At 38.3% G+C, this 27,976-nt stretch overlaps 4 protein-coding genes across 15 annotated transcripts in view; 2 read left to right on the plus strand and 2 right to left on the minus strand.

The window, feature by feature from the left end:
• LOC110990014 (regulator of G protein signaling 12-like) overlaps positions 1-5,524 on the plus strand; it is a 32,259-nt gene extending 26,735 nt beyond the window's left edge. For all 8 annotated transcript variants that reach the window (XM_087144604.1, XM_022254774.2, XM_022254773.2 and 5 more), the window contains one exon: positions 171-5,524. In XM_087144604.1, coding sequence (XP_087000730.1) covers positions 171-1,717 — 1,547 coding nt within the window. In that variant the 3' untranslated portion in view covers positions 1,718-5,524. The remainder of the gene's footprint in view (positions 1-170) is intronic.
• LOC110990016 (coiled-coil domain-containing protein 125-like) lies at positions 1,839-13,491 on the minus strand. Of its 4 annotated transcripts, none has more exons than XM_087144607.1 (11): positions 12,656-13,491; positions 11,768-11,841; positions 11,571-11,657; positions 9,999-10,070; positions 9,391-9,476; positions 9,099-9,181; positions 8,773-8,888; positions 7,639-7,746; positions 7,048-7,231; positions 6,594-6,751; positions 1,839-6,312 (listed from the first exon to the last, which is right to left on the minus strand). In XM_087144607.1, exons 1-11 carry the CDS (start codon positions 13,065-13,067, stop codon positions 6,199-6,201), a joined length of 1,494 nt encoding a protein of 497 aa, XP_087000733.1. In that variant the 5' UTR covers positions 13,068-13,491; the 3' UTR covers positions 1,839-6,198. The 4 variants fall into 4 exon arrangements, with proteins under 4 accessions (XP_087000733.1, XP_022110475.2, XP_022110476.2 ...); XM_022254783.2 differs by having other exon boundaries at positions 7,639-7,749; XM_022254784.2 differs by lacking the exon at positions 11,571-11,657 and having other exon boundaries at positions 7,639-7,749.
• Positions 13,492-13,566: 75 nt separating this feature from the next.
• mrpl43 (mitochondrial ribosomal protein L43) lies at positions 13,567-16,530 on the plus strand. The gene is made up of 3 exons (XM_022254785.2): positions 13,567-13,812; positions 14,145-14,254; positions 14,785-16,530. The coding sequence occupies exons 1-3, from the start codon at positions 13,691-13,693 to the stop codon at positions 15,096-15,098; spliced, it is 546 nt and encodes a 181-aa protein (XP_022110477.1). The 5' UTR covers positions 13,567-13,690; the 3' UTR covers positions 15,099-16,530.
• Positions 15,514-27,874, minus strand: noc3l (NOC3 like DNA replication regulator). Of its 2 annotated transcripts, none has more exons than XM_022254778.2 (17): positions 27,790-27,874; positions 23,930-24,324; positions 23,373-23,626; positions 23,092-23,228; positions 22,706-22,867; positions 22,203-22,296; positions 21,749-21,948; positions 21,334-21,462; positions 21,050-21,172; positions 20,824-20,904; positions 20,348-20,521; positions 19,517-19,652; positions 18,889-19,070; positions 18,569-18,697; positions 18,199-18,296; positions 17,449-17,539; positions 15,514-16,804 (listed from the first exon to the last, which is right to left on the minus strand). In XM_022254778.2, exons 1-17 carry the CDS (start codon positions 27,796-27,798, stop codon positions 16,568-16,570), a joined length of 2,631 nt encoding a protein of 876 aa, XP_022110470.2. In that variant the 5' UTR covers positions 27,799-27,874; the 3' UTR covers positions 15,514-16,567. The 2 variants fall into 2 exon arrangements, with proteins under 2 accessions (XP_022110470.2, XP_022110469.2); XM_022254777.2 differs by having other exon boundaries at positions 23,092-23,231.
• Between the last annotated feature and the right edge of the window lie 102 nt (positions 27,875-27,976).

Below are 27,976 nucleotides of genomic sequence, written 5' to 3' on the forward strand. Positions count from 1 at the left end.
ACCTCGAAGATGATGTACTACTTGCTTGTAATTATTTCTGTGCATGCTGCAAAGATGTGAGTTCCTTATATGTTTTATTTCTTGATGTGGTCACATGAGAGGAATATACTTCCAAATGTATTTTTGTTAAAGAGTGAATGATCTTAGGGTCTTTTGTTAAATTTTTTCAGAGTTGTACTCAATGCTTTCAAAGGCTCAGCGTCGGAGAATGGATGATCAGCGTGGTCTGACTATTCGTAATCTAGACTTGCCAGACTTCTTGAAGAAACCAAACAAGAATACAAAGAATCGTTCCCAGAGTGCACTGGGTACCCCTTACCAGAGTGATAAAGGAGACTTCTTGCAGATCCATGAAAAGAGTAAACAATTCAAAGACATGGCAGTGAGATGCAAGTCAACCCCACCAACACCTTACAACGAGGATTTAGGACTTGGAGAAGGAATCATACCATCACACATACAAGCTGAAGCTATATTTGGCAGTAGAGGGCGCTCAAGTGACATTACTCCAATCAGTTTCAATGAGTCCATGATGGCAACGGGTAATGCAAGGCATGATTACGATGATAACCTGGATTTGGTAGATTGTGGCTTTGGATATCATGGTGTCACACACAACAACCTTCAGACAGACATGAATGATGAGAAGTGTAGTCCTTTCACCTATTTAACTGATTCTTCGGTTGCTGCTGGGGGTGATGTTGGTGCCCGAGATTTGAGCTATTCCACTGAATTAAATGATCGCAGTTTGGGATACAATTATCTTAGAGCTCAGCATCATGGCAGGCATCTTCAAGGCAACCAGCACCGCGATGAAGGTTACCGAGGCGAAGAATATGATTTGGATCAAACTTTAACCAAATCAACATCTGAACGCGAGACATTCCTACCTCCTCTTCCAGATGGCCAACTTAACCATACATTAAATCTAGATGAAGCCAACTATTCTCCACCACCACCTCTCATGTCCCAGGATAAGGTGATGTCATTAGGTCAGAGTGGTAATATTCAAGGTAGCACTCTGCCAGGTCATGCTTCGGATATGTCAAACCAGCCTCTAACAGACACTGATTCTGTTAACTTTGGTGATAGCTCTCTAAGTGACGATGCACTTTCCCCACGACTCCCTTCACCTTCGACTCATGACTTAGTCATGACCCCATATCCAGAGGAGGATTTTGACAGTGATTCACGAGGTCATGGCTTCCATCACCAAGATAATTTCCCTCATACTCTCAGAGAAAGTGAACCATCAGTGAGTTCAAGGCCTGATGTTCTTAGATCATTATTTGGTCCAGAGAATATAAATGCTTCCGTACTAGACTTTTCTCAGCAAAATTCTTCCCAACACTTGGCTTCACAGCAAAGCTCTTCCACCGATGACTTAGTATTCTGTGATACCTCACAGCCAAGGATCACACATTCTGCTTCTGCATATCAGGATAGCTCCAACAGTTTGCAGCAAAATTATTCACAAAATATTGCTTCTCAGAGCATGGCTGTAGAAAACAGTGCTCGTCAGGATGTCGCCACTGACAACATTGCTTCACAGAATGTACTCGCAAAGAATGATATTATTTCAGGTAACATGGAACCAAAACAAGGCATCAGTCTTCAGTGGAAGGCAGCAAATGGTGTACAACACCAAAGGATAAATCGTGACAAATGGGAGACTGTTGTCAAAGATGGCCGCACAATGCGAGCAACATTTGTCTAAGTGGCATTGAACACCCTCCTAAAACCCATAAATATATGAAAGTCCTGAATCCTTAATACACATGACACATGTACATGTACAAGGGGTGTACAAATATTGTACATAAGGGGAGTCAAAAACGTTGGTGTTGGTGTAGTTTATTCCATGATTTTGTCAATATATCTTGCCTCTTGCAGAATAATCAGGGCATGAAGTTAATACCAATAGGGCTTAAGGTGATGAAAACTTTTAGAACGAGTCTGATTCATGTACCTCCCACTTTTATTTGATACCTTCTACTTTATCCCTAAAAGTACCGGGCGTTGTTTGTCTTAGTGTACTCAGTCTTACAAAATACTACGTAACACTCTGAGCCTGAAGGACCTAGCGCTACAAATTAATATTTCTGGCTAGGTTTATTCCATTGTTACATATACAGAGAACAATGAAACCATGCATTCATAGTGCCACAGCACTGTATGGTACATTGTCTTCTCTTTTGTATTTTATGGCTTCAGAGAATAATAATGTCATGTCCTCTTACAAGCGACAGGGCTGAATACTACATTTTACTACTAAGTAGTACTTTGTAACATTGGGGACTGTTAGGGTTAAATTAGTGTAGTCTTTGAAGTATCATCTACATGTAGCAAAATAATTTTCAATCAATTAAAATGTGAATTATTAATCATTGGAAAGCTTGATGAATTGTGGCATATACACAATATTCTCTTGGAAGGTTTTGCAGATTTGGTCATCTTGAGTCACACTTTTAATCATACATGACGTACTGATAATTCAAGTTAGTTTGTAGCAAGTTGCTTTTTACAAGATTTATTTTATCGTTAGTGTTTTGTAGCAGGTTCTGATAATTTGTGAAATCATGGGGTTTATTTATTTTAAAAATCGATAATCATGTTTTAGATGAGATGTTTATGATTTCTAGCTTATTTTAATAGCTCCTTTCTTTTGTAGCATTTTGTTTGTTGTGCATTTTTAATGATGGTTTCTGTAGGAATTCTGTATATTTTGTCAATTTACCACAACATCCTGTATGTCGGTTTGTGTCTTTAATCTGATATATTATTTGCATGTTGTACACAAGCCCCAACCAAAGGTTATTGCATCTTCAGACATATATACTTGTGTCTGGATTTGTTTGTTGATAAATGTCCATTATTTGCTTATAAACTGGCTCCTGAAATTTTCCACCTGATGATATTTTTAAAGGAAGGTGCTTATTATTATTGGTGACTCGCAAGATATGCAATGACATGAAATGGTGCCCGTGGGTCCTGCTTTTATGTACACTTTGTACCAAATGAAATTGGTCAGTGGTCCAATTGTGAATAGTATTATCTCAAAGATATCGGCTGGTTAGGGGAGTTTCACAACACAGTAGGGAAGACATTATGTTGGTGGTACAAGGTAAACATTTCAGAACGTCATTTTATCTGGAATTTTCCTATTCTCCCCTGATATTTTGGCAAGTGCCTAAAAGCCCTCTGAACTGCACTTGAACTTCTTTATTGATGCATTTTTTAAGCATGGGGTAGGCTATTATATAGTCAGTGTGATATAATCTACAATTAGTGATTAGATGAAGGGATGCTATTGTTATGATTTCGTGTAGGTCTTTATTTTTTGGCATCATGTATTCATTAAACCATGTGACAACACTTGGTGTTTGAAATCATGGTGTGGAAAAGCATATCGTATTCAAGATTAATGGTGTGATAAACTTGGTAATAATTGCATTCAGTAGATTTGGGTTTTATTATGGTATTCATAAGTGATTGCTCATTTGTAATTGCATGCATTTACTATATTCTATCTTATTAAGCTTTATAACTTCTGCATTAATTTCTTTTTCCAGCCTTTGTGTTCCTAAAAAAAGGGCGTGTCTACAATGTACATGTACATGTACACTGACTGTAGTATAACAGTTCTGTTGCTGTGTTCACAGCTTTATGTACTAAAATGGCAGTCAAGTTGATTAACACATTGTCCAAGGAGAACCTTCATTGTATTTCAAGATATATTTTGCATTGGGGAGATGTTAATTTATATAACGGGTTCAGCCCTTACCCAACGTATATATTGATAAACACTGAATGCTCAGTGCTTGTCCGAGAGCTTGCTTACATTTCAAAAATATATCTTGAAATAGTTCGTGGTACCTGCTGCTACACCTGACACAGACCGGCCAGTCAACCCCAGCAAGCTCGGTGTTCGAGTCGTTAAGTAGTCTGCACTAGTAAGCAGGAGGTCGTGGGTTTGAGTCCTACTTGAGTAAGCTTGTGAATTTTTCACAAGCTCTCGGACAATCACTGAGCATACAGTGTTTGGGCAAAATCCATTATATAAACATTGTTTTGATAGTGCTAACAGAAGAAAAGATTGTGGAACATTAGCGGACAGTGTATGTCAGAGTTGGGCACGACTGCTTAATATGTGGGTTAATTTGCACAATAAATCACTATGATCTGCTTTATTTACAATGTGAAAGACTGTTACAAAAAAGGCAAGTTAGGGAGTTTATACTGGATTTACCAATCACACAGATATCATGCAGACCAGCTGGTCATGCCCCGTATAAATATTAATTTGATTCTTGGCAAGTAGAAATGATGTGTTCACTGTCAAATTAAAAATACCAAGGTACATGTGTGTCTATTCACGTTTTATGTAACATATTTGAGTTAAAGTACACACATGCTAGAGTAATAGAATTTTGCATACATTTGTATCAGAGTTGCTATTTTGTTAACTTGTACATGGACAACTATTTTTTGTACCAAGGATGTGTTGAGTTAGTAGATTAGTATGTTTACGAATTTCTCAGTGTCACTGGTTTGTAAATATCACTGTATGCTTGTTCAAAGGACCATTACTGTTGTTCCTAGCACTTACATTATTCATCAGTTATAACAGATACATCCTTTTGAAATCGTGAATTCATACAGCAATTTCGCTGCAATTCCACTGGTTTAAAATTTCATGAAATAAGCACATTCATTTGCAAACCAGAGGTCATTAGACAATTATCACATAAATATTCTATAATAATGCACAGAGTATATTTTGCAGTTTTTTAACATTTTTGTATAAAATGCATGTACATACATTATATATGACGTAGATTTCTTTTGCACTTGGTTTTCAGCATTACTTAACTGATCCATACTATTATGATGAATAACTTTGTGTAAAGACAACCATCCAATCATTGGTTTTCACAAATACCTTATTTGTGTCAAGGTATAGAATCTTCCACATCCATAAATGAGAAGAAAAACACAATTTGGCTAATGGCAGAATTATACATAACAGATGTCACAGGATTGACCAGTAGCACATGTATCACTCCCAACAAATGAAGTTATTTGTGAAGGGGTCGTTTTTATTGACTCCAAATGTCAGTATTCATATGCAAGGAGATTGTTTAAAGACTAAAAAATGTTTCCCTTTTGGTACATACATGGTATGTAAATTAGCTGGGGCATGGTTCACAGATTACTGCTTACAATTGAATTGCCCTTAAATGTCAAACCCATAAACAGTTATTATTAAAGAAGGGTCAATTCTGGTGTTTGGTCATTTACCATACTTAAAATGCAATACAGTTGTTTTTGGGTAACAGTATTAGATCCTTTACTAGAAGGCAAATTTTGCACACTGTGCACGTATCTTCAATACAGAACACTTCCACTACCAAGGCAACTGAGATTTTAGTTCCATTCCACGTAGTCTCAGTAACTGCCTCAAGATGAACAATGAACATACCTGTTAATAAAGACAGTCATTTACTCTCTGTTTGATTCAGAAGGCTTTATTGAACTTTGGAAAGTTTGATTCAATGTGACTGTATCTACTCCACTCTTAAAGCATAAATGTCTTCATTTACATACGTCAAATGTTTGTTTTTTTTTCAAAATTTCGGTCATTGTGCTTTGGATTACAATATAAAATTAGGCTTCGAACAACAAAACCTGAATGACTAAATCTCTCTTACATGTACTTGTAGAAGTAAAACATTGCCCCTTTCAGTTTCTGTGTACAACATTGCACAAGACAATACTACAATGGCTACATTTAAAAACTTTGCTGAGCTGGTGCCACTTTCTGAGTGTGGCTAGACTTTTCTTGACACCATGATGATGGAATAATTATATGCAAACAAGTTAGTACTGTTCAATAAATATGTGGAACATGAATGTAAATAATAGACACGAAAATACTATCAAATAAATTGGGCATCTTGTGACCGTATCAAGTTAAAATAGAGCATGACTTAATCAACATTTCCAGAAAATAAACCTTATCCTACATAAATTTTTGAATTTCAAATAACCAACTTTTTTTAAAATTCACATCAACTTCAAGGTAAGTAGAATGCATACCATTTGACACCACTAAATGAAAAACCTTCAGTTTCAGTGTTTAATCTCACAATGCATGATTGCTGTAACTCTTCTCATTAGTGCATACTTCAGGCATCATCATTTACTGTATTCATTCAGTTGTTTCATTGTCTTTTCTAGTTCCTGCATCTTCCTTGCAAGCATCTTCGCGACCAAGCGTTGATGAGCAAGTGCCTCTGTCTTGTCATTAAGCTGAACAAGAAATTATCAAATACTCAAGATATAATACAGTGGACTTTGTTAGTTGAGAAAAATGGTTAAAGCGAAGAAACTGTTTTGTTCAGGATTAATTTGTAATTGCAATTGAGAGCAGTATGGACAAAGAATTTAGCCAGGTTAGTAGAATACTTATGTACATGTGTTCTAAAACAAAAAGAAATACATGCACAAAGACAAAAAACCCAGAAACCAACAAAATGTTCCAAGGGTTGATGCATGTTCCATAAGAAAAAAAAAACGAGCCACTTTCTTACCAAATCTGTCAATGTACCGATCAAATCAAGCTGAGGATCTGAAACTTGAATTGCTGTACTCCTACATGCTTTGCCAGTCTCACTGCTGAGTTTATGGTGATGGTCAGTCCTTGTGATTGATCTTGATCTACAGCTGTTTTCATTATCAAAGCATCCAACTGAAATAAAATTTTAAAGACTGCTTCATTACTTTCATCTTCCAAATGTTCATACATTTCTGTAACAAATTCTCCACCAATTCAAGCCTTTACTGATGATGATGGGTTTTACTGAAGTTTATGATTCTGGTAGATTCCTCATAAAAATGCTTTGTTTGGGGCAAGATTTAAAAAAAAGAAAACTAAACCATATGTTAATGTTTATTTCCCAAAGCCACACATACAAATTGAAAAACTTATTCCACTGCATTTCTACTCTTATGTTTTTGCTGAGTTGTCATTTCAGTGTCATTTACCTTTTGGGGCATCATTCTTCCTCCAGTGATGAACTTCATCTTGTCCCTGTGATCTCCTCTCACAACATATTTTCTGGATTTGCTGCCCCAGTTGTGAGTTCTGATCCAGCTGATTATCAAATGCTGTCCTAAACGAGTCTGCCTTCAGGGTGACAGCCTCAAGATTCTGTTGGAGTTTATCCACCTTCAGATCCATGACCACAACAGGGCATTTTATTAAAACTTGTTCCTACTTGTACCACGTCTAATCCTTAAAGTGACAGCCGTTACATTCTGAGTTTATCCACACATTAGATGCAGAACAAGACACTATTATTAAAACGACAGCACAAGAAAATGTGGTAAAAAACAGATTTAATAAAATGTAAATTGCATCCACACTTGAAGAACAAAATGTTCTGCTAGGAGGGTTTCAAAACTGAAAGGCATGTACATTCATAGTCACTTATGAAGGCCATGCATCCACTTCTAAACAATAATCAAAGAGAACACTGCTGATAAAAAGGCACTTTCCTGAATGGACTATTACATATACAATGGCATTACAAATAAACTTAACAATGTCATCACAATCACTTGTGAGATACTAACCTCATCTTTGAGGATGTCATTTTCCTTCTTGAGTCTTGCAGCAGCTTTTGCACATCCACATGGCTCTGGTTTACTACCCCTACATAAACATGCCCCCAAGACTGCAAACTGCTATAGAAGAAAATATCAAAACAGCACGAACGCAGATGTCAAGCTTGCACCTGTACAAAATGCATATTAAACTAATAATCTATATCTGAATATATGTACTACATGTATATGTTCTGTAATGGAGTTGTACTTGGTGGGGCCACATATGGTTAAGAGTTAATGGGCATACACATAGGAAGTAATATGCTAGGGTTGGGTTGGTTCATGTACACATACGTGTCGGGCTTAACATGATGGCACACCACATGGTACATGTACATGTAACATGACAGTGTGAGAAAACTAGGCAAGGACACTAGGTTGTTTAATCACTTCCTGCCGGGGAGCCCAGTTTTGGGTACTGTGTGTTTATACGCAGAGCCAGGGTGCCCGGTTTTGGACAAAAGAGCTGGTCTGTGTAATAAAAGACTGTACTCTGAAAAAAAAGACCTGCTGCTGGGAATTGCCATCATTTTTCGCCTTCCATCTTTCAAAGGTAGTCCTGCACTGTTTTGAAACAGTACACCACTGTTTGGGTATAGCGCGCACGCAGATTAGCACCGTGGACAAAAGTGCTCCAAGGCTCCATTGATGAGTCACACAACACCGCTGCTCGCTAATCCAGCCTCATACGAAAAGACACTACTGGCATTCACCGGAACAAAGGAAATTATGCAATGCCACACAATTCTGGGCTCTCTTATACAGGGCTGCAGGCTTGGGTTGAATACTCAGCTGTCAATGAAGGGGCCTGACAGATTAGAGCAGCAACCAGAGAGTCGTTCGTGTGGGTGTAAACGTCTAGTGAATGAACACATGAAGTATTGAAGAATTTGAAAACGGAAAATCTTGAAAAGATCCCGCCATCACATCCCGCTCAAGAGAAATCCACCCGGCAGGTAGTGGTTATCATAATGAAAAGTCTAGTGGAGTGGAGCTAATGGCTTTGTGTGATGGAAAAGAGTGGACTCCTTATAATAGCAGGTACACTATATGTAGATCTTGGAAGGAGGGATCTGGGTTAAGACTGTAGACAACATGCACCTGTGCTAATGAGTTGTACAAAAAGGCATCACTTGTCGCCGATTTGTGTCTATCATACTGTAAGCGTTCCTTCGCATCCATCCTAGCAAGGAGTTCATCACGTTCGCGCTTCATTGCTACAATATGTACACAAACATAAAAACACTTCACTACCAACAATTCAAAATACATCAAGGGACAGAAATAAGAGTTAAAAAAACATCAAATTATAGCACCAAGAAGTCTAAAAACTGAAGCACAAAGAAACAATTACGACAATTCCGCTTTAATAAGCTTGGCACAAGCACTTAATGCAAATGCAGCATTCCATCATGTGTCCATGTTACCATTCTTTTCAAGTTGAATCCACCGAACTTGTTCTGTTCTAGCTTGTAATGTTGCAACAAGAGTCTCATTCTCCAGACAAACCCTAGCAACAAAAACCATTCAAACTAACATAAGTGCTAAGAGAAAAAAAATAACGACAACACAAGTACTGAAACTAAACAGGGATGCCTCTACTTTCTCTCGCTGACTGCATGCATATACAACTGCTAAAGTGTCAATGTGTTTATTAAAGAATAGATATGTAATTATAAATGATACAGAGAAAAGTTACAGATTCTGTCATCATCTTACCTGTTAAATCTTTCAGCCCAGGTCTGTTGACTAAGCAACGAATATTCTTCACTTGTAGTCAGATCAAACTGTAAGGAATTTACCTCCTTGAAACAGCAACAAATACAAGTACATTTCTTAACCATTCTAACACATACATTCAATTTTCTGTGTGATCAGAGTCCATAATTTATTGTGATTCTATCCCCTCTTTTTAAATTGTACCTCTTTGCTTTGCATAGTCTTTTCCTTCACATTTTCCCTATACAAGCATGTACATGTTTGTTTCTTTTTTGTTTTGTTTTATTTGATAACACCCATGCAGATTACAAATGATTATATACATGTACATGTACAAACAACTGAATTAACTCAAACGAAATAAAAAAATACATACAAATCCAGGGCATTGTCAAGGACAGCACAAAAAGCTAGAAATAGCCATCTCAATTCAATCCTGATGGCACTGATTACACCAACTTAATCAAAGCAAAAAACAGACAACTGCTTAAACATTACAGACTAGTGTTAATATCCTAATAAACATAGCAAGGAAAGCATTTTTCTCACAGTGCATTAATACATGTCCATGTTGAAGTGATCAATATCCGAGTATAAAGGTGTCTTACATCTTCCAGTGATTTCTTCATATTTTCAGCCTGCTGAATAGATTTTGTCTTCTCTTTGTTAATCATTATAGCCTGCCAAAAAACATACGAGTAGTGATGAGATTCATGTACTGTGCAATGTACATGTGCTTTAGTTAAGTTAAAACTGGTAAGTGACACATACAGGCACAGGCATTTATGAGCTACCCACTAGAAAGTTGCTATTGGATGTCAGGTTGAATGAAAAAACTTTGAGAACCCAGCAGATCATGCAAAGCAAAATGAATCTGTTACACTCAAATCATCTTGGCTATGACGAACTGTGTATAATGTGCATGTCTTCATGCAACATTATTGTTTAACAAAAAGGAGATGTACTTGTTTAGGTGAACGTTTTACTTATTTCTTCATATGGCTGAAATGAAAATGGTCATTTTTGCCAATGCAGCATTAATGCAGCTACACAGCATATCACACATGCATGTATATAATTACAAAATTCAGAGGACCCTCAAAAAAAATTCCAAAGTAAAGTGTCTAACCTTCCACCTTTTCAGGTGCCGTGGCACATGAAAATAAACTAATATAGGTAGACTGTGTGGCATGCTTAAGAAAAATATCATGCGAGAGCTACATGTAACCATGGTAACAGAGAAGTTCCCCAATGAAAATATTCAAAAATACAACTTACATGTGCAACCTAAAGGTACATGTATGTATACAATTGGTGATGAGTAAAGAAAGGGAAACAACAGTTAGTGTGTACATTTCTCACTCACTCTCAACAGTAAGGACATTTTGGTACATACATACATATTTACACGTACAACATTCAGGACTTCTTTTTTCCAGTTTTTAGTTTTTACTTCTGTCTCCATGGGAACCTGCAGCCAATTTTTCCCTTGCTACTGAAGCAGAAGCAGACAGAGATATCAAGTGTCATGGACCCAAATTTTGACAGGTCAATCCTATTATAGAGTAAAATTTAATGAATTGGTCCATTAATGTCTAATGATGCCTGATGATTTCATAACTGGCTCTCCACTTTGAAAATCATTTCATCGCTATTGCCCATAACATGTACAGTACGTTCATTAAAGTACCCCCTGGAAATGATTAACTTAGCAAACTGTGCATCTGTTGCTGCGTCTGTAATGTATCCTCCTTTGCAGAAATCTTTCATCATATTTACATGTATTGATTGCATTAAAATATGCAGCAGTGACTTTTTGTACCCTGCATTTGCAATCAAAGGGAATTGTTTGTTTTTGTATGACAATGTGTCCCACTCCACATTGCGCTCACTGACCTGCAGTACAACAATGTTACGTGGACAGATGGATGGACTTTATACACGATGTACAAAATTTGTAAAGCAGTATGCCTTGCCAACGCTGTCACACCTGTTAGTAATTTAATGCCTACCCAAGTACATGTACATGTATCTACCCATTTCCAGCATTATTGCTGAAACCTTGTTCAAAAATACTTCAGAATAAACACTATGCTTGCAATATACATGTGAAGGAGGATTCCTACATACATGTACATGTACACATCTTTATTTAACTAGGACTGCAAAATGCTGCTGACCTGACTCTGTAATATTTTGATGGCTCTGTATTTACTATCAAGCTGCTTTCTTGCTGCTTCCAATTCATTCTGCAACACAGCAACTTCCTGTTGGCAAACATCAACCTTAAAAGATTAATTTCAAATCTAATTTTTGAATGCACCATGCATGTACACGATGCATGTGTCTGTAGATCATTTCTAAGAAGTAAGAATACCTGGGTAGCTGCTTCAAGCTGAGTAAAATCCTTCTGACTCCATGTGCCATCACCTCCATCCAGCAATCCAGAATCTAAAAACAAATATATGCTTAGTTTATATTCATAATTGGCACAAGTATACTCATCTGTCCCTCCTAGTATACAGTGGGGATAAATGTAGCTGGCTTTAGCAATATGTTGTCATGCCTGGCTGCTTGTGCTAATGTTGTGTCTGTATCGGTACATCTGTGTATAAGTACATGTATCTACCACTCTCTGCAGGAGCTACTTTAGACATACATGTATGTACATATAAACATGTTAATGCTATTGATCTTCCCCATTCAATTCACATTGCGTACATGTAGAGAATCATCCCTCTTTGAGGATTTATTAAAAGGGGAAATAGCACCCTCTTCCTCGCCTCTGAACCCAGTTCCGTTAAATATATCCCATATCCACATATCCACTCCCCAGGAGATATTGTATGCTGGACTTAATTATTCAATTCATGTGCTGTATCAACCTTTCCTTTCTTTCAAGGAAAAAAATTGTGTCCTCTACTGACCGAGCTGCCCCATTATTCTGGCTCCAGTATCCAATGCATGGAACTTTTCAACATTCTCGGTACATGTGCATATACATGTGCTTTACAGTGTATTTGACTGCGTAGCCATTCATTTCTACAGAATATTAGGGCCTACATTTTTGAGTTACTGGCTTAATATTCTTTAATGACTCCAAGAATTAAACACAAGTTCACATCTTGATGACAACTTGAAGATACAAAATCTACCCTAAGTAGTAAAATGAAATAATTTGATCACTGTCCATCTCTGACTGTGGTTCCCCTGTGAGTACATGTAATGCTTCAGTCGCTATCGGCCAAAATGCAATGAATCTTACCACCACCATCCAGGAGGTGCTTAAGAGTAGTGCTTCTCAGAAGAAATGCTCTTAAACCTTCAAAGAAGCCAGACCTCCTCTTGGTGGGTCTCAAATGATGGTTACCATAGGAACACTCGTTGTTTTGTGTCTGCATGTCTTGTCTAGCTTGCGGTGCAGAATGGCGTCTTCTTAAGTCATGGTTGATTTCTTTCACGTCTCTTCCAGATAAAGACAGAAACCGGCGGAATGACTGTTGCTCGCTCATGTCTTCAAAGTTAATACCATCACATCCAATCATATCAACTGGTTCCCTTGATTCAACCAAGGACATGACCGATACGGCTCCGGGTTTTAAGCCATGTCCAAACCCCAAGTCTCCTTCTACGGTGAAGCCTTGACTGACTTCTGATCCTGACCCGTCTAAATCCATCTGCAGCCTAATCGTTTCTTGGTTGTCAACGTCATGATAGGCCTAAGCCTACATCAGTTTTGTGTAGAAGTGGGCCTGCATTTTATACTTTTTTACAACGCAAATGTAACAGGCAGTCTGTTTTCCTCCCCCCATGTTAAATCATGCACATGATGCAGTGTCAGTGGTTGAGACATGCATGTCATCCGAGCTGCGCTAGCCGTGGTCGCAGGCCTGCAAGTGACGGCAACATTGCAACATAGGTTGGACTAGCTGCCTTCTTTTCGAGTGTTTTTGTAAAATAAAATACTCGGGGTTATTTTAATCTCAGTATCAATCATAACACACTGTCCAGAAAAACGGTGGGCTTCTTGTAGGCCTCTGTCGCTGAGGAAGGGCATTGAACAGGCCACGTTGAAAAACTCCGCGCGCTATAGCCCGCACACGCACGCCGGGCCTACATAGTGAGCACCCGACTAAAATACTCATAAAATTATGGTACACGTGAACGGTTTCCGTCACGTGCCCTACGTACACTTGATCGATGCACAATCGTTCATGAGCCGGGCCTACGGTGTATGTTCACCCGTACAAGACGGTTAATTATGCTTGGTTGAGAAAAAATAACAGGCTTTATACACATCATGTCAAGTCCTAGTGCATTTTTGCGAAGTGTTTTACAGAATGGAATTGGACGCTATGTTTGTCAATTGCAGAGACTGACCCTGCAGTTCAGTAAGACGGCTGGGAGTGCCAAAGGAGTCAGGTACAGTACGTGTACAGGTTTCCCCGTGTACACAGTCATGGCATGCGCCACAGTACATGTACATGACACAATTTACAAATCCATCCTTCCACCATGTCCACTTCCGTGCCCTATCCCTAGTTTGTGCTTTTTCATGATTGATAGTGTAACGTCGTTAGAGTTCAAAATACTTGATGGGGCAGTGGAGTGTTTAGTTACACTATCCATAGTAGAGTGATGTGGATTAACATGCACACAGGATTATGGTTGCTCTAACAATTTTTGTCTAATGTTTGAAGTAAAGGTTACAACATCATCCTACATGTAAATGTATTTTGTGTTTTTCATTTCAGGGATTTTGTTGAACAAGATATTGTTCCATTTGCAGAAAAGAATCCACAAGTAGTCTTATATGTCACACCTCACTCGAAGTACACTTATCCAAAAGTTGTTGCTGAGTTCTGTAAGTACATGTACATGTAATTACAGTAATTGCATTTTGTAACTTGTACCGTTAATTGATTCTGTTTCTAGAAATGCATCTGTCCTGTCCTAGATGTCATGTGTACATGTACATAGTTCCAGGCACATGCACCTTGACTCTAAATCACCATCCACATTACCTGTCTTGCGTCCTAAGTTCTATGGCACTTCCATTGGAAGTCTTTACACTCTGTTTGATGAGAAATTCATCTTTAATCCCAACAGTCCTCAATCCTCCAATTTCAATTTGATACCTAGGGGGTTGGGGTTAATCAGCTCACTTACATGTATTTACTTGTTTAGTTGACTTACTTTCATTTGATTGATGATTCACTTTATTAATTGATTTATTTCATTTATTTGCTTGTTATTCAGTGCTGGGAACTGATCTTTGAGAAAGAGTGTGATATACATGTATTGACCTCACTGTATTGTTCATGTTGCATTGCTTTTCAGTACTGTATTCAGCAGTTTTTAGAAGTTCCAATGTTTGGGTTTTTTATGTTGCAGTGAATGGCACTAAGAGAAAAGTGGACTTGAACAACCTCTCAAGAGAAGACATCATAAAGGAAATTGAGCTTCTACGAACGCAATCAGGACTGGATATTGTGCGAATCCGTAAACAGTGGCATACGGACAATCCCAGTATACAAGGATACTGGCATCCATTCTATAATAAGCCAACAGAGTTGAATATAGAAACCTTCCCGAGTCAGAATCCAACACTGAGTGAACCCAGGACACCACGGTTACCCAAGCTGACAGAGAAACTCATTGACGAATTGAAAGAAATAAAGGACAGTGGAAAATACAGGGATAAATGAGGGATGGAAGTCATATTTTCAAATTTCTTAATGCTCATGTTCATGAATAGAAGTGATCATGAATGCCATTTTGTTGCTTTTAGGGAATATGTGACAGTGGTCTGCCACAATATGAAACAATTGAAACTTTGAATTGTTGTAAATTTGTCTTTAAATTTTTGTGGCACATTTCATTGTCGGTAATTTTAGTTATTCAAGGGGTCATGAAGCTTCAAACTTCGTTTACTTTGTCTATTTCTGTGTATTTGCTACCTTTCATGTACAGTGTGTACACTTTATTTTACCAACAGAGTGGTATTTTATATTGCCTTTATTCCATGGTTATTAGATTCTCCCAAGCAGAAATTTGCATGTACTTTAAATGTTAAAGTGCATTTGTACAAGTACTTATACTGATAAAAAGTTACATGACCTGTCTTCTGACACGATTACATGAATTTATTGCATAAGTGAGCAACTACACTTTGCATGCAACATTTTCAGCATACTGAGTTGTACTTAGAATTACAACATCCCTTGAGCCTTTCCAATTTGCATCATCAATTAAAACAGCAGCTGTTTTTTGCGTTAAAACATTTTAACCACAAAAGTGTTGTAGGATTTTAAGGATATGTTAATGCCATAAGAAGGAATTGAATTCAGCAACTTAGTTAAAGGTATGTATCCGGAGGGAAAAGTACATATACTTCCTAAATCCTCAAAAGTCCCCCAGCAAAAGTGGAGAATTTTGAAAGATTGAGGCTGTAGGCAGGTACAGATGGAGTAAAAATGTGTGGTTACTTTGAAGGATCATCATTTCAAGGTCTTCAGCTGGACTAGGTTATGCATGAATACATTCTTTAATTCAAACCTACAATAGGATATTCTTTGCAAACACCTTGATGTACTGACAGAAATTGCTGGAAGATTCCAAAGGATTTGAAGCAGCAGTCATCAACACGGGAACGTGCTAGAAACAATGAAAGTTTGAGGCTGTACCCAATTTATAAAAGGAGACGGTTGCAAAATCTTTCATGACAGAGACTGCATCCAAGCAAACGGCCTACTTAGGAGCTGGGGTTAAATAACTTGAAATGAAAAAGTCCCTGTGAAGTCAGCACTTATTTAAAAAACAGACTTGCATAATAAGGGTGAAACAAAAACAGGATACGGTGGAACATTTATAACAAGGTCCTTGGAACTTGAATTGCCTTGTAATAACAGGTACCTTGTATTACATGTATCAATTTGTCTAAGACTTGAACAGTGACTAATTTGAGTACAGTACATGTAATTGCAACCAGAAAAAAAATTCAAAAGTACAATAAACCAGGCCACATACTGTAACAAAAAGTGGTTTCATAATTAGAACTTAACTGTTTTATCAATATTTGACGTGACAGGTGATATTTTCACTGGTATAATAAATTGATGGATATACTGGAAAATTTCAGTCTTATCTCTTCAACTCTTCTGGGTTTCTTTCCAAGCTAACTTTTAACTTCATAGTAGTTGGATTTTCTTTTCCTTGGTATTTGTTCCACTCGTCTACGGTGTTTCCTCTTCAGACATACGTCTGAATCTTCAAGGTTTGAGAGCAGATTTGACAATATCTTGTCAGTGAGACAGCCATTTATGTCACATATCTCTGATGTGGAAGCAGTTGTCTGAGAGATCAGTTCCCCTAAGTCCTCCTGAATATAGTCTGAATTAGAGTCTTTGAGAACCTGAAAATACAAGAGCGTAAACAAGACAAATTAAGATCAGTTGTTCTTCCTCCAAGCAGTTATCAGATACTATATAAATGTACATGTATTACGGGTGTAATGAAACCGCTGGCTCATAATATGATACACATGGCTTGCAATACAATATGTATATGTAATGTGTATTACCATGCACAAGATTTCTGCATGTAGAGTATGGCTTATGGGAAAAATTTAAACCATATCACATTTTTACTTTTTTGATATGAGTGCCATGTACAACTGCAACATAGAAATTGACATCTGACAGTTTCACATGTTAATAGTAAACTTCACTGTCCAACTTTATCTCTAATTCAGGCGTATTAGCCCTATTAGCACTGCGATTACATAGTTTTGTATCATTATGCTCAGATTTTGTATTATGGCATTTTAGTATCATGATTACTGAGGCATTGGGGAATCTTTACCTGCATCAAATAATTTTCATGGTTAAACTCAGGCATGCCAATTGGCAGAAATCTTTCCTTTCAGTATCCTGGGATATACATGTACTTCTTACATACCATCAACTGTAAACAGTCCATAGAAGTCCCCTTACTGAGCGCCAACTCAAATGATGCGTGGATCACAGGAAAAAAAACTGATACAGTAATGGTGCTTACCACATTTTTTTGCTTATTTCTTCTTGTGTCAATAGGAGGGTTAAAGGTCATCTGGTCTGGGTTAAACTCCTTCCAGATCTTCTGTGCAGACCTTTAGAACAAATTATATGAACTTATAAGTGTTAACCATTTGACTCTATTGTCTCAACATTTGGCCAAAATAGCCTATTCTTCCTAACTAAAAGAAACCAGACACAAAAAAGATCAGCTACATGTATAAAAGTGTGTATACTTGTTTCAGACAAGCAGTTGTTAAGCCTAACCCTCCTCATCCCAAATCTTTCGGGTGGTTTTGGAGGATTTTGGAGGATTGAGGGTGAATGGCAAACGTTCATGGCTTATTGCGAAGTATGCCATGCATGAAGGTTGTGGGTTAGACCTTGTGTTGTTTTGCATAGTCACGCATAAATTCAGCCCGACATTTCTTTTGAATTAACGGCACTGCTCAAGAATGTCATTCGCACTGCCTCAACATAATGACAGGAATTGCCGGAGGCTTTTGAAGGATTGAGGTACACCTCCAAGTAACATTTTCAACAAATTTTGGAGGATTGAAGGAGAATCCAAGTTTTTCACCCCCCAAATTGGAGGATTCTGGAGGATTTAGGAGGGTCCCTAGCAAAAAAAGGGCCAAGGGGGTTAGGGTTTAAAGAGCTAGAGAGCTATTTCACTGTGCTGGTTTACTTCATTTACTAAAATATATCACAAAGTAAACATCTACTGATAAGAAAATGAAGAAGCCAATCTTACAATCTGGATACATCAACAGGAATCGTACCAGCCCCCATTAATGGGCTGCCCTTAGATAGATGATCAGAATACGCCTTGACTGTAGGATGATAATGTCTCTGAAATGGAGTATACACAGATTTGGCTTTCACAGAGGGATTTCAAATTTCAATTCATGTCAATTCAAGGACACAATACATTTTCATAATCTTTGCCTGCCAATCATTTACATTCAAACAATCTCCACAGATAATTTATTATCAAACAGTAATTATTACTGAAAGTTTGGCAAGAGATCATATCTATCTCAATGCTTTAGAGTATTACAGAAGCCACAACTACACATAAATAACAACTACAGAGCAATGATAGCAAGTACATAAACACGGACCTTAAGTAGATGAAGTTCCCACAATGCAGTGCTCTGAGCATTACAGTGCTCTGCTTCAGGTAACTCTGGTAGGAATGTACCACTCCCAAAACTTTCACTATCTAGGAGCAAGTCACTCTTAGGATACCACTGCAAAGACGAGGTACAAAATAGGCAGTTTCTGATAGAATTACAGTCAATGGACAAGTGAGATTGTTACTGAAATCTGCAGATTGACATAAAGACTATTTAGAAATACTGCAGGTATAATACTAATTTTTTTAATTTTAATACTAATCTGTTGTAGATGTTCATTTCTTTAACTGTCAAATCAAGTTTACCTTCATAATATCTCTTACAGCACAGCCATATCCTAGAATTCCATTGGGCATCATCTGAAGCGAGAGCGTAGCAAGTCGTTTCAAGAAGGCTAAGACTCTTTGAAAGGTGACTTGTTTGTGTCTCTTGATGATCATTGCATCAATGCAATCCAGAATCAATTTGGCATCAGCACAGCTTTCACCTAAGATTTACCCAACAAATGACTTAAAGCATATGTTCCATTTGATCCTATGGACTAACAAATCTGAGCTGAGGTGTTATCTACCACATTTGCTTATGTTCACACTGCTATTCACAGCAACAGCCACAAGTGTGAAGTCATTTACATGTACATGCAGTACAAAACCTGCTCTATCTTATCAATTAAGTCAAGAATTATTATAGACAAGCTAAACCTGTTCCACATTCTGGTGTGAAAACACTGGTTCTTTTACATGAATGGGCATTAATCACAAACTCATAAAATGTACGTGCCCTTGACTTGCTAACCAAACCAGAACCCTCATTTGTTCAGAGAGCTAGATAGCATCTTTTGATTCTAAATCAGCAAATACTAGACCAAAGTTAAGCACATCTTTTTGTTCAACTCATGTTTGCTGGGCCTCACCCCCATGAAATTGCATTTACCTGCATGCACTTGTGGCATTGTGACATACAGCAATGTGTAGAACTTTGTTGGGTCAATGTTGAGAACATCCCCTTGACCAGACAAAATTAGAAAAGCTGTCAAAACACAATGCAGACTGTCTCGATACGTCAAATCCTGTAAAAAAAATGAAGAACAAAGCATCCTACTTGGTATAATTCAACTTAATCCAATAAACTGAGTCAAAAATTGTGTAACTCAATGACATCAACCAAAAAAAATAATTAAAACAATAATTAAAAGCCAAGATTTCTTCAGCAAAATAAGTACATGTACAAGTATGTTTTGGTGTGAACAATGTTGCCGACAATGCACAAGTGTAATTTGTGCACAGGTCTGCTTTTAAACCAAAATGTACTCCATTCAATAATCAAACCACTAATTATGCACTGAGCCGTGTGCACAATATAGTGAAGGCTAAGACATCATTGAACAAAAAGTGATCTAAGTTAACTCACACAAAATGACCCACACATCCTCCAGCACTGCATATATGCAAAGATGATCAATATCACTAAGAGTATTTTAGTACCAGTTAAATACCACACCATGCCTACTTTATTCACAAATGTTTGTGCTGTCCGATGGTGTATCCAACATCAAAGAGTCGTCATTCTCAATAACTATTACTGTCTCATCTAAGCTATTTACACATTTACCCATTCTTGTCTCTATTCACGTTTCGATATAAGAGGTTGTTTCACTACAGAGCATTAAAGGAACCGTTCTTGATTAAGGTGTGTCAATAGAGAAATGCTCAAAGCAGAAACTCAATCTCACAAAAGTTAATTTGAGAGTTGTTATCCACTTACCCCTGAGTCTATCAGTGTGTACAAGACTTTCACCAAATCATCAAAGAAATCAATATTGATAAGATGAGCAAATTTTGACAGTCCTTCCAGGACTGATGACAGCAGAACAGAGTTGCTGGCCTTCTTCAGGATACGGAAGTAGGTTGCAAATACAGACTGGATGATTTCTGTGTGCTGATCAAAGACATAAATTATTCAAGACACTATTCAAATACATGTAATCAAATATGGAGCAGATACATCTCATTCAGTCAAACAGATACGGGGTGTTTGTTGTCAGGCTGAAGTGACAGAACTTGTCCGCTAACTTCAAAAAAACCAATTAAAAATTATCATGGACTTTGAGTGGTCTTTGATGACTCTTTGTGTGGCTGCTTTCAGACCAATTTATAATATGAAGGGAAATTTAACCACATTTGCACTTTAGCAAAAAACATTTGCACAGGTACCACATACCAATCATGTACGTTACTTACCAGCTTTTTCCTTTTATTTTTGTTTTCGGATGCCTCAGTTGCCTGTAGCTCCTTCTCAACCTCCACAAGACGTTTTTGATGCTGAGGTAGTAAATAAGTGCATTCAATGATCAGAACTGCATCATACTTTACAAATACAAGACTATCTTCATCCCACATCATGATTACTTCTTACCAAATCACGACTTAAAATATTTTATGACATCTTCCCCTATTATTGACCAACCTTCCGTTGTGATCGGGACATCTTTTTCAGTTTCTCTCTCTTTTCAATCAGTTTCTTCTTCTTCTCTTCTTCTTCAGGTAAAGCAACATCTTTGATCTTGAGTGACAGGAACGTGTTCATAATCTAACACAAAAAAGATGTTATACACAATTACAATTCATAAAAGGAATTTAATGATACTGAAAATCATTATGAAAAAAGATGACAAGTACCATTGAAATATTTCTTTTAGCAAAACCAATGAATCCAGAAAAAGTCAAGCCCATGCTAGTTAGGGGACATACTTTTGGAGATACACTGTAGTTGTGACTGCGAACCAGTCGACTGATAAAGCGAACTGCATCAAGCACAGCTTCTCCAAGGTGATCAGTCTTAAACAACTGACGAATATTTAGACAACATGTGTTGCATATCTGTCGAGTCAAAAATAATTCGAACTGGTATCAGCATGACTCCAGAATACAATTAAAATTAAACTGAACAAAAAGAGATCAGTAGTGCAGATGATGAGTTACAACTTACACCTCAAGTTAAATGGATGTAACATATGAAGGTTAATTCATGTTTTCTAAATGGTGATATTGATTAAAACTTTGCATTGTACTATCCCACAAGATGGTAAACCAAATGTCATATTAGCAACTGTCATTCGTTGTAATGTGACCAAAATGTAATCAAGACTCAAGACTTAAAACTTACCTCTTCATTCTCACTTGTCAATAATGAAACAACAACATTAATGATGTTAGTGCGATAGTTGAAATGATGCAAGCTTGTCATGAGGGTACATAAACATCGTACTGCAACTTCTGAAAGACTCCGTTTAGCACCATCGGGAAGGTCAAAGGTCAACTTGCCCTCTTGCTCTTTTCTGATTTGCTTCTTTGACTTTTTATGGCCTGTTTTAAAACAAAAAGACAGTTGTAATGCAAATGAACAATGTTTTACATAAAGCAGTCACCAGTGGTACAGCTTTACTCTAGTACTGATCAGGTGATTGCAAAGTAAGGTCAACTCCAAGAAATTTACAGGAATGATTCCCTTTGAGACGGCAGCATTTAAATGTCAAATCATATGAAGAAAAACGATATCAAGACACAACTACAAATTATACCAAAAAATCTTGTTAATACAGTTTATACATGTACCCTACCTCTGGAAAGTTTTTCCAAGAATGACAGGTAGGCTTTGTACTGTTTCAGTAGCCCTTCCTCAAAATCACGCTTCTTCTTTACTTCTTTACTCAGCTGTAGGAATACAGTGTATTACGTGCAACAATACACAATGTTAGGTACCGGATATTGAGTTTTGCAGGAAGGCTGCTGTTTGGATACAAGCACTTCATTACATTACACCAATGGCTAAAACAATAAGCTCAATAAATTATCAACATGATTTACATTCCAATAACACAAACAGCACATCCAACCACCTGCTGAATGAATGTGAACAAATCTACTGAATTCATTCAAGGCAAGACACTGTGGCAATACTAGCACATGGTGCCCTCACTTAGCAATCTACACCCCCATTCACCTCAACAGCGGCAATACTAGCACATGGTTCCCTCACTTAGCAATCTACATGTCCATTCACCTCAACAGCGGCAATACTAGCACATGGTTCCCTAACTTAGCAATCTACACACCCATTTACCTCAACAGCTTTTGCCTTCTCTCCCCATTCTCGTATGCGATAACCAGGAACAATGTCTTTGAAGACTTCAACAAGTGACACCATAACGAGCTTCTGGACGGTCACAATGACATCCCGTTCTTTCTCCTCAAGCATCAACCGTAGATCCTTCAATTTATTTATCTGTTGGGGACAAAACGGTCATCACACAAAGGACTTAAGACCTACAGCACTCACATCAAGACTTCCATGATTCCGTCAAAAACATACAAATGAAATGTACACGTACGTGTACATCCAATAATGTTGGTAGAATCTCATATTTCTACCTTCCAATTCATTGGATTGAAAGTTAGAAATGATTCCTACACCTCACTAACAGTTCCTTTTCGTAATGAAAGACTAACATTTTGTTCTGGATCTGTCAGTACAGCATGGGACAAGCTAGCAATCCTTTGTTTTCTTTGTGCTAACTTCCTCTCTCGTAACGTGAATAGTTCCACTGTGCTCAGAGCTGGCAAAACTGGCTTCTCTTCTACAACATCTGCTGGAAATAATTACAGGAAAATGAGACAAAATGTAACTCTTTTTTAGAAGTATTAATTGACTGGCATTTGGGGAAATCTGTAAGCCCCTAAATTCACCAAGTTGCATGAATGCATGCGGGTACAAGACTCTTTTCGTTTACCTTGAGCCTTCATGTCAATATCTTGGATGATATCATCATCTTCAGTCACTCTTTCTTTGTCTTCTTCATCCTTTGCTTCCTCCCATCTGAACTCAAAACCCTTCGAATGCTTGATGGGTAACAACTGTTTCATTTTTTGAGGTGGATCCCCTCTTGCCAAGGGTAAGGACCTGGGTGTCATTTCATATGGCTTCAGCTCATTGTCAGGATTAACTCTCTTTCTTTTATTACACTTCTGTGAGCTGGGAGGTTCACTGAAATGAATAAATGTATGTTATAAATCCTTATACTGAGACTGTGAATATATGTACATGCATGTATGTTAGAATTTTACTGCATGTTAATACAGGTACATTAATGCAACAATAATGTCTGTTCTGAACTACATGTACATGCAGTTTCAAGCTTGTTTCCTTGGAAATGAATGGATAGCCTTCCATATCCCCACACAAATTAATCTCATATTAGTTATTAAAGGGTTGTACATGTATTACAGCAGAAAGCTGAAATATAATGGTAAAAAGAGTCATCTTGCAAAACGTTAATATTTTGCTTACCTGTCATTAACGCCTGAGAGAAAGTTTTCACCAAATCCCATTGACTGGATGTATTCTAAATCTTCTCCAGTGAAATCCTCTGTTGCATCTTCTTCCTCTTCATCTTCTTCCAATTCTTCATCCTTTATAACCTTTGACATGTCGGTCTCCTCTTGTTTTGATCTGTGTACATGCCTTTGGGGTTTCTTTTCCTTGATGACTCCAGCCTTCACACCTGCTGCATGGCTAGCTCTATTCCAAAATCCTTTTGGTGGCTTCTTCCCTGGACCACTCTTAATGCTTTTACCCAGGATTTTGGAACGCTTTGTCAATGATGACTTACTGGAGTGTCTGTTTGACAGCTTTGTGACACTGACTTTCATCTTGTGTACATTTTGGCCTGTATTTCCTCTTTTCTAAAAAACAAAATTCAACACAAGATACACAATACGTAGTTCAATCATGCAAATATTTCACTGGGTTTATTTATCATGTCATTACTGAATGGTGAAAGAAGTTGTCTTGTGTACAACGCAGAGGCCAATCCAAGGATATTTCCAGGGGAGGGGTCAGGCCGGAGATTTTGTTTTAATGTCTCATTTTTGTGGACAATAGGAAATGATGATGAAACATTACATAGCATATGTTGTTTATAATGGTATTGCTGCACTTACTTTAGTGATTTTTTGGGGGGTTATTTTCCCATTTTTGGTACTTTTTGTCTCAAAGTCGGGGGGGAGGTTGATCCCCCTCCAATCCACACCTGCAATGTACTGGAAAACCTCCAGCTTAGTATACACCTTTAAATACTCAAAGGAGTCTCATACTTCTAGAAACCAGAGACCACCTCTTTGTCTTTTAGCACTATCATTTTGGAAAAGATTTAAACTATGAGGTTTGAGAACCACATTTTAACTTGTTGGAAAGATGACACACTTGCAACAAAAACAAAACAAAAATCTCCTATTGCCTGTACTCCCGGCTGACTCAAGTAGGTTGACACCTTTTGTGCATTCATTATAACTAACGGATAAATAAAATTAACAAAGAACAGCCTCCAAGGCACCAGCAATTCATAACCTCCACAGTTTTTAGACATTCAATCAGGCTGATAGTTTTTGAGAAAAATCTCAGCTTTCAATTACCTGACATTTTCAACACAATATCACATGTACTTGAGTATGGCTCGTGGCGCAGTACATTGTACATTATAGCCAGCCATGGAAGAAGGAAGACCGGTACAGCCTACACTATATCTGGTGCACCAGGACACCAATGCATGCTACAAGTAATATTAAGCCCTTTTTAACATATGGACATTGTCTACTATCGCCACACTATGTCCAAATGCCAGTAACACTGTTACGCCCCAACTACAACATCAGTCCCAACTACATTTCTTAACTATGGTGCTTATTATAGTTGGGCCAGCCCAACTATACTATAGTGCAGTGCAGTGAGCTAAAGTCAGTTTGTTTTCATTAGCAACTCGTCCATGCAGAAGCAAGTTTTTATAGGTCTAGGTCTGAAAAAAAAGTTGGCCTAGGCCTTTGATTTTAGATGAATTATGTCATGTGTTAGCTTTCTACCTCCATGGCCAGATGGTTAGCTGCATAAACATATTGATTAACTCAAAGAAGATTGTGAAATTTTCTAGAGAGATCAGCCAATAGTTGGGGCTTGGGCGAGCCCAACTGCGGCACTAGTAATTGGGACTAGTTGGAACGGACGCAGTAATCATCACAGCTGGGGCATATTAAACGACAGTCACGTCGCCCGTATGCCATAGCCTAGTCAGCTAGTGTACAGTACATAGCCCTGCAACTTACAAGGCTGTACAAGGATGTACATGTGTACATCATGTACTACTAAATTGCACTACTGGCCTGCTACTGGTAAGCCAACTAGGCCCAATAGGTTTCGAGTCAACTCGGACCCAAACCAACTCGGACCCATACCAACTCAGACCCATGCCAACTCCGAACAATGCCAACTCGGCCCCAGTACTAACCCGGACCCACGACCAACTCGGACCCACAACCAACTCGGACACAATACTAACTCGGACCCACAACCAACTCGGACCCACCCTAAGTCAACTCGGACCCAACCCCAGGAGGGTGATTAACTTGTTGAAAATGTTTATTTTGTCCACTTTTACATTTTAGCATTTGGTAAATGACACTTTTGCACTGCATGCTGCCTAGATTTAACGTCCTCTCTACACATTATGCATGGAAACAGTGGCACAGGCTTCCCAGAATTTTTCTGTTTTCGAGTTTGAACAGGCATGGTGGTTAAAAACCGTACAGGACTAGATTCGATATCAGTGATGTCTTGGAACAAGTGATAAGTAACCGACGAGCGTCATATTTTTATGGAGGCACATTTCCTTTGATGTCCTATCTGCCGCTTGTAATCTGGAATCTGAATCAGGTATTAGCTTCCGAGGTACCGGCGTGATTAACCACAAACACTAATTTTGTCACCTTCCATTCTTGAAACCCTATGATCGGGGAGTGGGAGCTTGGGACAACCAATGGGAGCAGCTTTTGGAGTGTGATTGACAGTACCATGTCATTGACGCCCTTTCTCCGAAGTTTTTTTGGCACTCCAGCAGAAATCGAATGAACTTTCACCAAACAGCCCCCAAAGTTTTTGTTGCAATAAAAAGCCACAGATAGGCCTTCTGATGTACATAAGATATGCTGCATACGTACAACAGATACTGCAGATAAATATCAATGTCACGAACATTGACCTTTAATAGTGTCTAATGGTGTTATCCCCCACCTCACTTTTCAATTTTTTTTGGCCTGGCAAGTCTTACATCTCCACCTCGCCCCATTTCCCCCCCCCAATACCGGCAAAATTTAGGCAGATGGAGGAATTCATCCATTCAGGCCTAAACTGACTCTTGAAATAACTCAAATAGGTTGGTAATTTCGAACAACACAAATCAAATCATTTTAAAATAAAAATGTGGAATATTTCCTATTGGCTTAAACTTAGAGACGGTTTTGAAGCGTCGTATGTCTGCTCGCGAGCTCATTATTAATATTTTGCGATCCCACGGTTTCTTATTTTCTGCAATAAGACGTGCCATAATCACGAGGGATCATAGAATCATTTATATAAATCTCGAATTTAGTTTCCGGTTCAGAGTATTTCTTTCACAAAAAGCCCCACAATGCGGACCTATTTTGGATAGATGCAGATGGCTACATTCATATGAGCGCATAGTTTTACAACTATAAGGGGGGTATCTTCGGGAAAAGGCGAATAAAAAAGTTCATAAAATTGAAACGAAAAGTGATCAATCTGGCCATAATCTTGAATTTCCAGCCAAACAAATGAAGGCCAACCTCTTTGCGAGGTTCAAGAGTCGGCGCTATTTCGGTCTACGGGCGCGTATTTGGTGTAATGCAACCATAAGACTGAATGGGTCCGAATTGACTCGAGGTGGGTCCGAAATGGCGTGCGTCTGAGTTGGTTGTGGGTCCGAGATGGTGGTGGGTCCGAGTTAGTATTGGGTCCGAGTTAGCGTGGGTCCGAGTTGGTCCTGGGTCCGAGTTGGCATGGGTCCGAGTTGGAATGGGTCCGAGTTGGTTTGGGTCCGAGTTGACCTGATCCCGCCCAGTAGTACTTTAGGCAGGCCGACCGACCGACCGCACCGACAGGATAACCTGTGGGTCAGCTCAGGTGGTGCTGTATTTGGCCTTTTCACTACATTTGCATGGGCGTCTTCATGTGAGACAAAAGCAAGGGTAGGCCACAGGTAAGTAATCAGAAGATTTACATCTTTATAAAGAGGAAGAAAAGGAAACGGTGGTGTTACCGTACAAAAATTTGACAAATTATCACACGTGCTCAGCACTGACCTTCGCCATTTCTCTCGCAGTCTCGAGCGCTACATATGGTTTTGTTATGGCGCCCTCTACAGACTTAGACGAAATTTATGTCTGGATATCTGGATGAAAAGTGACCGTGAAGCTCAACAAGAGCATCAGTCAGAACGATACTGGTTTGGGGTTGCTCTTTCCAACTACAGATAACTTTGCAACGCAA

The sequence above is a fragment of the Acanthaster planci genome, linkage group LG13 (genome assembly GCF_054643075.1).
Source record: "Acanthaster planci isolate LZ-2023a linkage group LG13, COTS_SCS, whole genome shotgun sequence".
In the NCBI taxonomy this organism is placed as follows: Eukaryota; Metazoa; Echinodermata; class Asteroidea; order Valvatida; family Acanthasteridae; genus Acanthaster; species Acanthaster planci.

Bases quoted from the DNA above. Each gene is read 5' to 3' on its own strand.
- LOC110990016 (XM_022254783.2), bottom strand. From the start codon at position 13,067: ATGGATTTAGACGGGTCAGGATCAGAAGTCAGTCAAGGCTTCACCGTA. The intron at 11,842-12,655 runs GTAAGATTCATT...ATTTGTTTTTAG, and splicing joins GCACCTCCTGGATGGTGGTG to ATTCTGGATTGCTGGATGGA. The intron at 9,182-9,390 runs GTAAGATGATGA...TTTTGTTGCTAG, and splicing joins TGGGCTGAAAGATTTAACAG to GGTTTGTCTGGAGAATGAGA.
- mrpl43 (XM_022254785.2), top strand. From the start codon at position 13,691: ATGTCAAGTCCTAGTGCATTTTTGCGAAGTGTTTTACAGAATGGAATT. The intron at 13,813-14,144 runs GTACAGTACGTG...TTTTCATTTCAG, and splicing joins GGGAGTGCCAAAGGAGTCAG to GGATTTTGTTGAACAAGATA. The intron at 14,255-14,784 runs GTAAGTACATGT...TTTATGTTGCAG, and splicing joins AAAAGTTGTTGCTGAGTTCT to TGAATGGCACTAAGAGAAAA.
- noc3l (XM_022254777.2), bottom strand. The intron at 21,949-22,202 runs GTAGGGTACATG...GTTTTAAAACAG, and splicing joins CTTGGAAAAACTTTCCAGAG to GCCATAAAAAGTCAAAGAAG. The intron at 16,805-17,448 runs GTAAGCACCATT...TTGTATTTTCAG, and splicing joins GAAATAAGCAAAAAAATGTG to GTTCTCAAAGACTCTAATTC.